The sequence below is a fragment of the Bacillus rossius genome, chromosome 14 (genome assembly GCF_032445375.1).
Source record: "Bacillus rossius redtenbacheri isolate Brsri chromosome 14, Brsri_v3, whole genome shotgun sequence".
In the NCBI taxonomy this organism is placed as follows: Eukaryota; Metazoa; Arthropoda; class Insecta; order Phasmatodea; family Bacillidae; genus Bacillus; species Bacillus rossius.
Genome location: NC_086341.1, coordinates 11,973,049 through 11,989,080, shown reverse-complemented (window position 1 = coordinate 11,989,080; position 16,032 = coordinate 11,973,049). Strand labels below are relative to the sequence as shown.

The 16,032-nt window shown below is 37.2% G+C and overlaps 1 protein-coding gene across 1 annotated transcript in view; it reads right to left on the bottom strand.

Moving 5' to 3' along the window:
* Nucleotides 1–16,032, bottom strand: part of LOC134539150 (cofilin/actin-depolymerizing factor homolog) — a 36,283-nt gene that overhangs the window by 2,855 nt on the left and 17,396 nt on the right. Inside the window, exons 2-4 of the mRNA XM_063380908.1 lie at nucleotides 2,628–2,751; nucleotides 2,408–2,526; nucleotides 416–547 (exon numbers count right to left, since the gene is read on the bottom strand). Of these exons, the coding sequence (XP_063236978.1) occupies nucleotides 416–547; nucleotides 2,408–2,526; nucleotides 2,628–2,751 (375 nt within the window). The remainder of the gene's footprint in view (nucleotides 1–415; nucleotides 548–2,407; nucleotides 2,527–2,627; nucleotides 2,752–16,032) is intronic.

The following is a 16,032-nucleotide window of genomic DNA, read 5'->3' as shown; positions in this document are numbered from 1 at the left end:
CGCTATCTGTCACACATATTGAACCAGAAAAGTTATAACATCAAAGAACTGAAGTCCAGCAAATCTGCACATCTGACGGACTTGACCACAGAAAGAGTATTTCCCCACAGAAGGAGGATTCTCCATAGAATGGGTGTTTCCCACAGAAAGGAGAATTGCAGTATTCAGGGATTTCTCACACAATAAGATTTTTTTTAATAAATAAATTAATCGATTTCCTCTTTTTTTACACTTTTGACTACAATTTAATTTCAGAGGAGTATTTAGCTGGATATAATTTACAACTTATTCAGTCTAAGAAGCAAGTGATGTGACCACGCAACCAGTGCCCCCAGTACAAGCCAGTAGAATATTTAATTATGGTCCCTGGAACATATAATTAGTATTGTTCACTATAGAAACCATTTCCAATTACCTGAATGTATTTTTGCACTCCAACTAGAGACTTCTTGAGAGCATCAAAGCTAGACGAGTATAACATCTTCTTCTTAACTTTGGCAGTGTCTGGGCACCACGACATAAGGAACAATTTCTGTTTCTTTGATGCCTGTAAAACAATAACACATAAGTTTTGAATAAACATACCCAAAACTGACCACCACACCCACTATTTGCATTCTCTTAGTTTATTTAAGAATTAAGATTGCAATATTTGGTGAACAAATTGAAAAAATTGTTAAGAGTTTCATACACAATCACCAAGAGAGATGAAATGTAAAGAACTTTTCCCTAGGAAGCAGATCACATTGAACCAACTAAGTAGAACATGAAAAGCAACAATATCGAGCTCGCACCAAAATTTCTGTGGGTTGAAAGTGCAGAATTCTATAATTTTTAACAATATAACTTTATGTAAGCACAACGACCCTGTCCATAAGTATATTTAACACATTTTAATCTTTTTTGTTTGCCAATCAACCATGTTCCATGGGCAAAACACACATTTTTACTATGGTTAATTTTCTTGGAGATTTTCTATGTGTGCATTCTTAAATCTATGATAATGTATTTAACAATTTTGAAGAGGTAAACCAAAACTGAGAGGAAATAATAATTAGTTAAATTTTAAATAATAAATGAATAAACTAAAAAAAAATTTTTTTAAATAATTTTTAGTTGCTAATTGTAATTTTTGACAATACTTTGCAAATGAAAGTATTTACATGTTAACATACTGTTTCATTAGTTGCATTGCCTGTCAAAAGTTAATGAAGTAATATTATAAAAAAATTCCTTTAAAAATTGTGCATAACAGCACTTGGTTGCTCACGACTCTCGCAACGGTGACTGATTACACAGCCAATTCCTCGCATTCACATGAGAACTAAGTGTTCTAAGCAGCCACCTAGTACTGGATAATGCACAAGCTGACAACAGCGAAAGTTAAAACGCTTAAACAAGCAAGGTTCCAAGATTACATTGAAATTCATTATTTTTAAACAGTAATTTTTCACTACTAAAGTGCCCCTCTTTTTTAAAGGAATGTACTGATCAAAACAAGGCAGTAAATAATTTTACTTATCACAAAATACCATTCTGCACTTTACCAGCCTTCATATTCATGGAACTTCTATTCATTACAATGACTTTCCCGAATATCCCTTACAATCCCCTCACCAAATTTGCATACTTTGTCACACTTTAATATTTTTGCTTAAGCTGGAATTACAATAGCCCATAACATATATCAGTTAAAATATTTTCCTAATACTGTGGAGCCTAATTATAAAAAAAAAATAATGAAAGGTAAATGTTAGGTAATAAGCAACTACTTAAAATTATAATCACATAAAAATTTAATCTAATGAAATATGTAAAATTTAATGCAATTTGAAACCATTTTTTCTCACTGAGATGTACCTTAGAGTTGTTTGCTATTCTTATCACACAAGAACTCTGCCTGTAATTAATGTGTTAACAAATCCACCAAAAAAAAATTCTACGACAGAATTGTTTGGACACAAGTTGTAACAGTTGCAATGTTATCGCAAAAAAATGTACACACAAACAATCAACCATAGATATAAATCCATCTGTCAAAAGTATGATTTTGCTAAGCTGTGGCGAATGATGGAAGACATGGAATTTTTTCGGGCCCTATGATTGGCTGCAGTCATGGGCATTGATTAGGGGGGAATAAAAAAGTCCCTCTCTGAGGGGACCCACTAGTGCTTGCCAAATTTTAAATGTGAAATTGAAATCCTACAGATTTTTGCCCATGACTGCAGGTCATGTGGTTCACGGAGGGACGAGTGTAATGGATCAATGGGCTATATTAATTCAGACTTTAGTTCCAATACTTCGATGTATGTATCAAATGAAAACACTGCACCACATTACCATGACACAAATCTGAGTTAATTACAAACTACATATATTTTCAAAACAAAAAAAAATCAGTATTTACCTCGGAGGTTCCTTGGCATTGGTGGGTATACTCGAAATCGAACAGTCCGTATCGACATTCTCCTACACCAGCTTTCTGTAAGTCTTCTAGGAATTGATCGTAGGTGGCATTACGTTCACCTACCAAAAGTAACAATAGCATTAAACACTTTCTAAACAACCACCCATAACAATATAAAGCTTTAAGCCACTTATTTAAAATTCATCATCTATCTACTTACCTATATATTCAACATCTATCTGTTTCTCATCTCGAATGAAAAACACCACATACCGATGCTTCTTATCCTTTTTTATCTCTTCGTAGGTAGTTTTACACGCATCGGACACAGTCACCCCAGAAGCCTAGAAACAAATATATAAAAATTAACTCAGAAAATGTCACACCTAAATGTAAATGAAACAAACACAGCTGAAAACCAATTTAGGACTCACAACACACCAATCCATAATTTTTGAAATTCATAATTTTGTTGCAATAAAAACATTTATACATTGCACTAACATTTTAATTACTAAACATCAATCTTTTAACTTATGACTAGCTTATTATTTCAGAACAAATATATTTTCAAGATTGACTAAAACCTGAAAAAATTCACAGAAGCGATTACTTTTAAACGTACCCAAATATAAAGTTTTTGACTAATAAAAATATTATTTAGGATTTAAACTTAGAAAATATCCAATTTAAGCTACTTCCAATAACCTTCATACCTAGAGAGTTGAAACAAGACTGGCCAATGTTAACATTTTTAATCATCAAGTGTGCTCAGAATAAATTGTAAATGATAGAAAATGGTAAGCCACAAGGTTCACACCACCGAATGTTACGTGGTTACACCTCATGATTGTAGATGCTACCTTTCAACCTCAAGTGTGCACAGCCGAGACTTCAGCCAAACATAACAGCAAATAAAAAACTTTCCACTACAAAACCGACAAAAAAAAAGATGCCAACTTCCTAAATGTGAGTTAAAATACATGATCAATGTCCCTTTTCTAAAAAAAATTTCTCATAAAAAAATAATGAACTGTAAAGGTTAAGATACTGGCTCAAATATCACAACTAAGAAAACGACTTTTTAAGATCCTAGATAATTGGTTTTCATCTAAATTCATATAAATGTGCACTTCGTGAATGGAAAATTGTTTAACATTCAACTATTACGTGGAATGACCTAACCAAGCCAAAGCCACATACACTACAAGTGCCAAGGTAGATTTAAACCCCTATCTTTGGAGAGGAAAAAAAAAAGGGAAGGAGGCAAATGATACATGCTTATAAACAAAACAAAAAAATATTTTAAAAAATCAACATAAATAAATGTTAAAACATGGTCGCAAGTTACTGATGAGGCATCGCGGCGGAATGCCGCGCACAGCTTCCCCCTCCCTTCCGCGTAACAAGAAAGCGACGGCATGTCCATATATAGACAACACTTGCTGGGTCATGCGCAAAACCTCGCTTCCCCCACCCCTTCCTTCGGCCCGTAAACCCCCCTCCCCTTCCCCTTTTCCCGGCGGCCACACCATTCACCAGCTCTTCACGTGACAACCGACCCGTCGGCCGCTTAGCTGTCAAACAGCATTCCGCGGTAGCGCAGTAATCTGAAAGAAAGGCTAACTATGACAAGGCATGCGAATGCATCATAATTTACAAACCTAACAATTGCTTGGAACTCTCATTGCTGTTACGTAGAAAATACTACTAACCTGTACACGCATATTAAGCAAACTATGACAACACATTCGAATAAGGCATCATAATTTACAAACCTAACAATTGCTTGAAACTCTCATTGCTGTTACGTAGAAAATACTAACCTGTACACGCATATTAGGCAAACTATGACAACACATTCGAATAAGGCATCATAATTTACAAACCTAACAATTGCTTGGAACTCTCATTGCTGTTACGCAGAAAACACTAACCTGTACACGCATATTAGGCAAACTATAACACATTCGAATAAGGCATCATAATTTACAAACCTAACAATTTCTTGGAACTCTCATTGCTGTTACGTAGAAAATACTAACCTGTACACGCATATTTTAGGCAAACTATGACCACACATTCGAATAAGGCATCATAATTTACAAACCTAACAATTGCTTGGAACTCTCATTGCTGTTACGTAGAAAATACTAACCTGTACACGCATATTAGGCAAACTAATATATAATAAGGCATCATAATTTACAAACCTAACATTTTTCTTGGAACTCTCATTGCTGTTACGTAGAAAATACCAACCTGTACACGCATATTGAGCAAAATATGACAACACATTCGAATAAGGCCTCATAATTTACAAACGTAACTATTGCTTGGAACTCTCATTGCTGTTACGTAGAAAATACTAACCTGTACACGCATATTTGCCGTACTAATTAAAACAAATTTAACTGTCGCCATACTTTCAGATATACGCCTACCGTACATTGGATTTAAAGTGAATTGAAAATTATCTGAAGCCCTGCATAAAATCTACTAACGAAATTATTTCGCCACGTGGTGCATGCTTCGATCGCGCAAAAATATCAAATCTTCCCGAAACAAAACGTATTTATTTCGCTGGGCAATCATTTCAAAGGATAAGTTATATTAAATTCACGTCAATGTCGGTAATTAATATTTAACTCATTCTACATTGAGGTTAACAAAGACGTGTTATGAGTGTCGTAGTTACGACTAAATACCAAAAACACGAGTCCTGTTAAATGCATTAAAAATTGAACTAAACGTTTATTACTATTACATATAGTATATCTTACAGCACAAGTTCAGAAGAATAGTTTGTAAATGCGTCTTGTACACAAACACACACATTACATTAACATAGTTTCGGCATACACGATCTCTTAATATGAACATTTCTTTCAAACATTACACATTTGGAAACTATAGTTAAGCTTTTAGAATTTTGAAATATGTATACTGTATAATAATTATAACATTTACCTCACAAGGGAAAGAATTTTTAAACTTCAAATTCCAAAATTCCATGGTCAAAATGAAGTGGAAAAGAAAATAAATATAGAAAACAAAAGAAACAACGGTGTCTGGTCTAATTAAATGTCACTACGATACCTTTTTTTGTGGAGTGGAAATCAACTTCTATGCAAAGTTATCTTCAATATTACGCCACAAAACATTGCTTTGCGACCTTATAGCAGAATATATCGATAGGTAACGCAAAGTTAAGTCACTTCAAAGTGAATCGGCACTACTTTTATTAATTTGATGTAAGCTTGGCAGGTTGGAAATACGACTCGGCTGTTTTTTTTTAAACACGCAGTTACAGACAAGCATCTATGGACTGTAAGCTCTCTCACATTTCCACACTCATATTGCTAACGTGATAGGATAAAATTGGTTTCAAATAATTAAAGAAAGAAATTATTTAACAAATAAAAGTTTGCGTTTCTGTGAACATGTCCTTATCAATGCCAAACACTGATCACAAGCTTGCCAGCAAACATTGAGAGCTCTAATAACTAATCTTTCTGGAAATACACACACCCTTTTCAGAGCTTCGAACGACCAATCGGTGGCTGTCAGTATAAAAAAATAACGTCAGAATGATTCACGTCTCAAAGCTCGTGACTTGCGCCGGCCGACCTTGTGTTCTGTGTTACGGCTTTTACACAAAGAGTCACTCACAATGGCGCAAACAAACTGGTAAGGCAGTGACTGGTGCTGAACCATTTTTCCGGATATTTTCAGAACCATTTAATGGCATTCTTTAAACATTTTTTTTAATCATAGTAATTGTTACATATAGTCTTAAAATAAACTTGACACAATACGAAATACATCTACCGCTCAGGAAAGCGACGATTAGGTTATCTCTACAGAGATAATTTCCAGATCTACCATTTATACTTATTACGAGACTAAACTGAAGTGAGGAGTCAAAAAACAAAATGCAATTTACCAAAATGCTGCATGACTTCCAGCACCGTTACGATTATATTATTTTTTTGAGTAAAGTTCTTCACTTTCGTCATCTTATTCATGTTCGAAACACACTGCAAGGATTATTTTTATAACGTAGTACATTTATATTACTGTGTAAATTCTACTGGTATGTAAACCATTCAATATTGGGACACTGAATACAAATGAACACACAACAAACGCTGGTGCCATGCCTCTCTTTCCCCTCCCTAGTATCATCAATAGTGTATTTTTTTTTTTGGAACATGACAAAACATTATTTAGACAACACGAATCAGAAAATATTTTTTTCCCCTACGAAAAGGAACTACAAAAATCGTGCTATAGTTTTAAATTATTAATTTTACGTATCAAAATATAAAATAAAATTCAAATGTCCAAATTTGGGGTCAATTTTGTACTGTTTGGGAGAATGAAAGAAAGAATGTAAAAATATAGGCAGAAAAGTAGTTTTTTTCTGAAGAAATTAATGTATTGAAAACCTATAGTCATCGCTTTCAATTCCGGGATTTCTTTTCCGCTGTTTCTGGAAAATAGTTGTTTTCCACCAGTCTTGTGCTGCAGTTCGGCTAAACCAACCCGGAGCCCGCCACTACAGGAGAGGGGGGGGGGGGGGGGTTAGAATCCCGAGGTGGAGGGGAGTCAGGTTGTGTGTGCGTGCGTGCGTACGTAGAGAGGAAGATAACGGCAACGAAAACGATACCCTTGTGACTAAAGTAAATTCTCAGCGATTGCTTTCAGTATGTCTTTCGCGTCTTTCAGTGACCGGAGGGTTTGTGGTTAAAACTCAATACATGTGCCCCTCCTCTTTGCTAACTAATGTGGTTTGACTGACATGAAAGCATAGTTCACGTTATTTGAACAAATGAAATAACTATTGAGTAAAAATTGAAGATTTTATTTATTTACATTTCTGTTATTGTCGTACACACCTTTAAAATATTATGCAACTTTCCTTTAGTTTTATGTATATTGAAATATTCTCTGTATAGTGTATAGTCAACAGCATAAAAACAAATCATAAATCATGAATTGTGTGTTATTTCCACTAGGCATGTTGCCTGCAGATAAACCAAATTTTATCACACGTGAAACTTACATCTGAAAATCCCTGAAAGGGTATGATCTTATAGAGCGCCATTTTAACTTTTTAGAAAATAGTTTGTTCAAATTTAGGTTTTTTCAAACGATCTAAATTAAATGAATTAAAAAATCGGAACTTCTGTGAGCAACAATTTTTTTTATCCAGTTTAGATGTTAAAATTAGCCAATGTATTATAATTACTTACACTCCAAATACATATTTTTTAACGACGTATGTAAAAATATTAAAATCAGAAAATGCCATATCATGCCACGCCATGTCAAAAAAGAAAAAACTCAAAAATTGAGATAGCGCGGCTAAACTTGATGCGTCGTGTCACGTTATCGCGTTTACGCGAGATAAATATAATCCAGGGCAATTTCCACGGATGTTCCACTGCACAAACATTGCAATTTTGAGTTGTTTTTTTCTCTCTCGCGAATCTTGACGAATTGAGTTTTTGCCTTATGGCATCGTGGTCCCTCCATTTCTAGGTTGCCTGGGGAAAACAGTACAGACACTGAAGTTTAGACAAATTTTTCTCTACAGATAAAGAAAAATTGAGATTTTCTATTAAAATCAAACCTTTTAACAGCTGACAAACTACCACGACCATACGATCAGTCTCCTGTTAGCAGACGGTTGACCATCCCATTCAGTTGGGAAATATCTACAATTTACTTCTGTAGTCCCGTTTAAAAAATATCATTTTATATAAATATGTCACCGGAAAAAAAAAACGAGCGAGTAGTCTTTTCAAGTGTAACATCTGACCCATCTTAACACAACTCTGCCATTAACACAACACGTATTTTATTGAATTTACTATACATTATTTCTCAACGTATTAATAAAATAACAGCAAAGTAATGCTGTTCAAAACTTCAGAACGAATGACAAATAGCTGTGTCTTCTATCTTTTTTTTTTGAAACGCCACGAAAGTGTTTTCGCTCGTTTACACGCTGCAGGCCGCACCGCGCGCTTCTCCCTACTTCCTGTTTCAAATTTCCGTTGCGTTTGCGTCCCTGGCCAGCAAATTCCAGTCCTGGACAGAAACAAGGCGGACCTGGAGTCCAAGTACCCAACCCCCGCATGGTAGACTCTACTCTGGCCAACTCTTCATCCAGACCATCCTCTGTCTCCTGTACTTTACTACACTTAATGCATGCAAACCTGCATCCCGCATGAAAGTGCCCAGGGTTTTCCCTGTGTCTATGCAGGTTTTTTTTTTTACCTGGGTCCAACTTAACTAGTAGTTTAGACTAGAGATAAGAGTGAGGGGAGTTAGTCATGGCAACAATCGCTGCCATGGCTGGCCAATCCCCTCCTAGCACACGATGCATGTGACCCTTTCCCTGCATGGCTAATCCCAGCATGACTAAGGCGTGATAGGCTTCGGCCTGAGACGCACTTATGTCCCTCACTAACCCGGACCCCTCCCAAACACACTTAGTTTTTAGTTAGGTTAGGAGAGAAAAAATCCGTTGCGTTCGCGAAACTGCTCCCGCCAACTGGTGCGCGCCCGGCGAGGAAACGGAACGGCCCGAGAGTCGCGCGGTGCGACCGCGTCACTATCGATCCGTTCGGCGGGGTGAGTCACCGGCTATCTGCGCCGGCGTGACGCGGCGACGCGGTCCGCAGACTCAAGTCGCGGGCCTTATACGGGCGGCGGCGAGGGGAAAAAGCGCGAGGTTACCTCCGTCCAGATAGTCAGACGGCAAGGAGGGGGTTACCGGCAACCTGCAGTTCCCCAAAGAACAGCCCCGGCGGCACCGGGTCGCTAACTCGCTCGCGGCGAGGCAGTCAACCCAGACACGGGGCGGCGGCGTTGCCAGATTGGTCGCGACGCCAGACTGGCTGGTTGGCTGGCTCGCCGCGCGGAAAGGAAAGCCTTCATTTCACAGACGAGAGAGCCACACCCGAAGTTCCCCGAAGTTCATGCTAGCTTTTTTTTTCCCCCCGTTCTCTCTCATTGTATAAACCGGCGTGGCATTAAATTCTGCGGTCGATTAGGATAGGTTAGCTACATTATAAATACTTTAAAACATCGTGGACGGTTGTTTATATTAGGTAAGTATAGCTATACTGTAAAATCATTTTATGGTTGCTTAGCAAATAACTTTTTAATATGTAGCTATCCCGCGCTAGGGAAACCGTTTACATGATTTCACAGTATCTTTAATGTAGCTATCCTAACCAAATCAACCATCCACAATGTTTTGTCTTTCCTGTTATCAACACCGCCACATTTATTTACAATGAACAAAAAAAAAAAAACTAAGATGCACGATCGTACGTTTGGCTCTCTCGTCTGTAAAAAAGCTTCCCCGCGCGGAATATCCCTCCTGCCGTTATAACGGCGCCCGTGCCAGTCTTTATAGCCCCGTTAACTTTAATTACACTGCAGGTTATTAATACTCATTTCCTTTTTTTTTTTTTAACGTCTACACTATCACACCATGTTTTATGGGAGATACCAAATTTATGCGCTACTGGCATTAGTCTATTTCTGCTACGCTGTCAAGTTTGAAAATATGTCCATGAAATATTTCGTTACCTTTCACATGGAGAATGCGAGCTGAAGAACAGCCACGTGGTAACATACGTGGAATACAGGTTATGCGACGTATTAATTTTAAAGTACTGTTTAATTTAATTTTTTCCTTCTTTAGAAAGTAATTATGCGATCATACGTCCACCGTGTTGCAAGAGAAAATGTATTTATTGTCTTCACTATGTTTGGCCTAACTTCCTCTAAAACATGCACCAACTGGACTCATCCAATATCAATTTCAATTGCTCACCGTTTCCAAATGAAAGTGCAAATGAAAGTGAAGTATTTTAACCTTATTATCCATATAATAAAACAATAACACACGAACTTAAAAATAACTATTTTAAATGTTCTCTTATTAAAAAAGCAAATATATTTAGGTTATATTAAGTATTTCACCGATTCAAAATTAATTTATATATGGATCAGTTAAATTGTACAGCCAGAGGTTGGAATATTTTTTATTTAAAAGTGAATTTGGTTTTTTTTTCCAGGTTAAAAAGCAATTTTTCGGAAGTAAAGTTTCTGAAGATCCCCGAGATATGGTTTTTATGAAGTAGAGGAATACTTTAAATTAATTTTCTGTTAATGTCGCGTAGGATATCTACGAGTTATACGTTAAGCACACTAAAAAGTTTCGCCGCCAGATACCAGTGATGTTCGCTGCCTCATCTTTTGAATCTTATTAACGACTAAAAAAACATTCTGGAATTTAAAAGTTGATACAAAACGAAGCAGTCTAAAATACAAATACGTTTTCCTTAAAAAAAAAATATATATATATTTAATAAGGGAAGTAATCATGACGAAAATAAAAATATATTAAACAATCAAACTAAAACAAACATTTAAAACATGAGTATTTATCGAGAGAAGAGTGACACTAGAATAAGCAAAAATTCTGTAAACAATACTCAAATATTCACGTGTGATCAAATTATCACTGCCACGGACCGAGATGCGGTTTTCGTAGCGGTTGCCAGTGATCTCAGCTCTGCGTGGAGCAACTCAGTGGAGCAACAGGAAATGTGCTCGAGCGACTCGAGACGGTGAGCAACAGGCCTTGCCCCGATTGTAGTGGACTTCCAGGAGGGCAAACCCCCTCCCCTCTTTCACCCCACCCTCGCCCACCTCGCAATGCGTCACTTTTACACCCACGTAACCGCTCAGACGAGACACACACCTGCGAGTATCCCGCCCCAGTGATTGGCCGACAAAAAGAGTTCACCCTTAATTACACACACACACACACACACACAAATAACCTCATCCCTTATATTGTTAAACAACATTTTCCCCTTGCAATAAAAATGCATGCGTGATTAAATAGCATAGTGGATAGTTCTTCGCGTAATTGCATTTAATGTCATGAAATAATTTATAATACGGGTTGGTTATCACAAATTTGTTTTATTTATTAATACCAAAAATTACAGATACTTTTGAATCAACATCACGGAAGGAAAAAAAATTCAGAACTGAAAGAAAGTCATGAACTTATGATCTGTTTGAAGTTAGCCACATAACACTACAAACAATAAGGTTTTAAATAAAAATCCAGTAAATGCTACTTAATCAGACAAAAAAAAATCGTGTTGGCGAGAAAAAAAATGAGAATCAGTTGTAATATTCGACTAGAGACAAACGAATAAAGTAAATATAGTTCGAAACCAGAATAAAACTCCGAAAACGAATGGAAACACGCCTAGTCCAACCCCTCACTGGTCAAATTTGGAAAGCCTGAGATTCACATGTCCTTGGTTACGCGCCCGAAAAATCTGCGTTCGTGCAAATTAGGAATTGTGCTTTAACGGAAGCATAGCGATTTTTCAGAATCTTTATTAATGTGGCTAACCTAGACATATCTTCAATTAGGTTCATCTCCTAGATAAAAAAAAAATTGGTTGTCTGTATAAAGTCGGTTTACGGACGATAGTTTAAAGTGACGTCATAACAAAACATTGATGAAATGATTGCATACTTTTATGAATAAAATTGAATCATTTTTATTTAACTATCACTATTTTGTAGGTATGCATACAAAGAAAGAGTGAAATGAAATCTACAACTTAATTGATAAATTTACTTTTATTTGCACTCATTAATTCAAATATGTTTATTACTTTAACGAACAGATTATTTTTACTATAACTTTTATACATGTTTGCTATTTAACTTCTTCCAACCTGTGTTATTCTGTTAAGGATAGGACTGTGATAGGAAAAGTATGAAACGAATGGGAGTGTTTCAAGTTTAATGTGCCTCGAAAAAGTCAAATCGATGGTTGTTCCAATCGAGTGGAAGAGAGATAGATGCGGCGCAAGCGTACAATGAGTGTAACGGGACACTTTTTCGTGCGTGCAGCCGGCGTTCATCGATTTATTAGACGTTGTCACGTAAAAAAAACACGATTTAATATATGAATTTCTGGGCGGGTAACTGAAGTCTGCCGCGCCCATTGGCCGAGGCCCGCGAGGACAAACCAAGAGGCCGACAGACGCGAGACTGCACGACAGGAAATCGGACACCGCAACGCGGCAGGAAGCGAACACGCGCGCAGAGAAAGAGGCCCTCGCGAGAAGTGTGACAGTTAAAACCTAGCTGGCAGCATGACGGAAAATTTTGTAGCACACATTAGGTAGCTACATTTAAAGAATAAATCGCTTAAGTTGGCAACTTGGCGAGGCAGTGTCGAATCCAGGAAAGGCCTGCTCTGACAAATTTTAATTAAAAAGTAATACATGTCACAAAAAAATACAAGATGGTTATGTATCCGTCACATGGTTTAAACAGTTTTTGACGTGACAACGTCTAATAAATCTATGAACGCCGGCTGCACGCACGAAAAAGTGTCCCGTTACGCTCATTGTACGCTTGCTCAGCATCTATCTCTCTTCCACTCGATTGGCCTATGCGTCCGAGGAGAAGAAAGACAGCGGCAGCACACAACTTACATCTACACGTGAACTGTTTCGTCGACTGTTTATAAAGTGAAGTGAAAAGTTAATGTGGTTTTCATTGCTTATTACAACAACAATTTCGGCAATAAAGGTTAATTATTCTTGCATTTTAAAAATCTGATTACTAATATAATTTCAAGTATTTATTCTTTTATTATTAAAATAAAAATGATTCAATTTTATTCATAAAAGTATGCAATCATTTCATCAATGTTTTGTTATGACGTTGTCACGTTAAACTATCGTCCGTAAACCGACTTTACAGACAACCATTTTTTTGCCATCATTTGTCATCATTCAATTAAAAATTTTGACTTAGATAAATTTTATTATATAATTGAAATGCCTGAATTTACTATAAGTAGCTGCAACAAAACGTTTATGCTGTGAAGCAATTTTAGCGACATTATTTACTTCAATTTTGGGAATGACCAACTCTCAGATACTGTGAATAGACACTACGTTGTGTTACGGCCAGTTGCATCACACTGCTCTTCGATCGGCGATCCAATGATCTTCTTACCCTAAGATCGATCCAAGGATCATTCCTCTAAACGTTACACGTACACATACTTAACTTCGCCATCGTCGCTCGCATGAACTGAATGAAGGTTATATATTTATAATCTGAGACTACAGGTAGCAGCAGTAATGTTAGGTGCATTCTATCGGCTCCTTAACCGATGCAAGTCGCTACAATGGCTAGCCCAGGGGACTAGATGCGCTTATTGTACTCTCATGATTCCATCCATAACATCAGATGTCATTCACATTCAAAGCTGAATTATTATAAATAATTTTTAATAATATGACTTTGAACGATCTGTGATTTTACTTTCTTAATATAATTATTTTGGCTCGTACAACTTTTTTGTGTTGAGAAAACCACTCAACAAATATATTTTATAAAAAAATAAATATGCGAATCAACGAATGTTAAACCGTCAGGTTGGAGTCATTGTTTTAAAACAAGATATATTTTGAAATTAAGTCTTGAAAATATTAAATACGAAAATAATAGCACTAAACCATATAGAAGTATGCCGATAAAGATGGGAAAGACAAGGCTAAAACTTATAAGTTCCTTAAAATAATAATTATGTCTAATTGTTCGAACAAAAATAAAACCTACTTAATTTCGAGAAAAAAATTGTTTAAGTAGAGATTTGAACTCTCAAAAAACTTTTTCGTTGTGGCCACAACGCCATGACACAACTAACCCACTCTGTAACTCCTTCCTTTGATGGAATGAGAAAATTATGGCTAATAAACGGAGTCGTTTATATTGGAATTACAGGTACCGAAACAGAAATTCGTGAGTGTATCTAAAATTAATTTAAGAATAATGCAAGTAGTGTACAAACAGCGGATGAGCTGATATCCAGCTTATACGTAACTGTCGCCGGCCATGTTTGAAAGAGAGTGGCATATCCGTTTAGACGAGGTTGTTCCGAAGGGCCCAGTAGCAGCCGAGCTTTTCCAATCGGCGGTCACCCGAGAATCGAGACGTAACAGGTAAAAATCTTCCGATGATCCGTCATTTTATGATGCGGAGCTCCTTTCCGAGTTAAGGGGCACGCATCGTCAGGGGTGTATGTGTTAGTGAGGCGGGATGATAAGTGCGACGCTCGATGGATTTCTAGCGCGGTATCGCCTCTAAGCGCAAGGCTCTGAATTGACGCGTAGTCTTCTCGTCACAGAACTGTGAAATTTTAGCGGTGACCGCAACATTATATGGCCGATAAATTAAGATAAAGGTGTAATGCAAGTCCCTTAAGTGCTTTTGATAATCTGTACTGGTTGTTTTACGCCTAAAAATTACTCTGAAAACATACGTTTTAGCCATTTTAATTCTTCTAGAAATACAGTTTAAAAACATGATCCAAAATTAAAAGTACTTTTCGGGCCTCAGCGAACTCTTAAATGCTTTTCGTAAACATACCCCACTGGGATATCTTGAGTAGTTTTGAAATCGCGTTGTTTTTCCTGAAGCTCTGCGCCCCGCTGTGTGAACAGGTAGGCGGAGCCCTTAACTTGGAATAAACCCCCCCCAAGGTGGATGGCATCCGAGACAGACTTCGTGCTGGTACGCCAGCGGCGAGAAAGGGTTCGACCCCGACGACTTGATGACGGCGTCCCAGAGGACGATCAATAGCCAGACGCCGGCCAACGTTGACTAGAGAGCGGGCGCCTCACGCCACGAGACGCGTCATGCGAAAGGCAACGTCACCGGTACCCCCCTCCACCCGGAGATACGGGCTGCCGAGGACTTATCCATGATAAGAGACCTGCAAAATTCGCGGTTTCGATGGCCTTCAGGATAGACTGCACATACCCCTGTACACTCGGGCAAATAACACAAGTTCATTGGCTGCCGACTTGTAAGTCGTCTCGGCTGATCTATCTGCGATTCGACCCTTCTTTGGTTGAGGGTATATAACTGGTTGAGATCCGTCCAGATGAACAGTAAGCCAATAGCAAAATTATCTAAGAGGTATGTGTGTTTGAATTCTAGCCTATCACCGAATGAATCCGCGAATTTTGCAAGTCTCCAGATGACAAATACTCTAGCGCCGGCATGGCCAGCCTCCAAAAAAACTGGGATACCGTTACATCTTCATACAAAAGTTAACGTTTGTGCGATCGTCTTACATGCGTTCATCCCATTAAACTTAGCACACTTGACCTTCGAAACATTAGAAACCACCCCCCATCCTCCGTTCCCTCCGAACTTTTAACATTTTTTTTATGAAGTTTTGTTCACTTTGCATTAAAAATATGATAAAATTACTATATACACGAAATAAAATAAAAACATCCCTATTTACCACCCCTAAAATATAATTTTGAACTGCTTGATGAAATTTAGCACACTTTGCGTTGTTTACATTAACTGTAACTGATTTTTAAAAAGTGGGAATGTCAAAAAAGTACCCCATATATCCCCTTCCCACCCTTCAAGGCAGACAGTTGGTACTTGATTAAAATTAGCACACGTGACATTAAAAATTAAATAAAAATTACTCTTAAACACATAATTTAAAAAATACTGTTTAG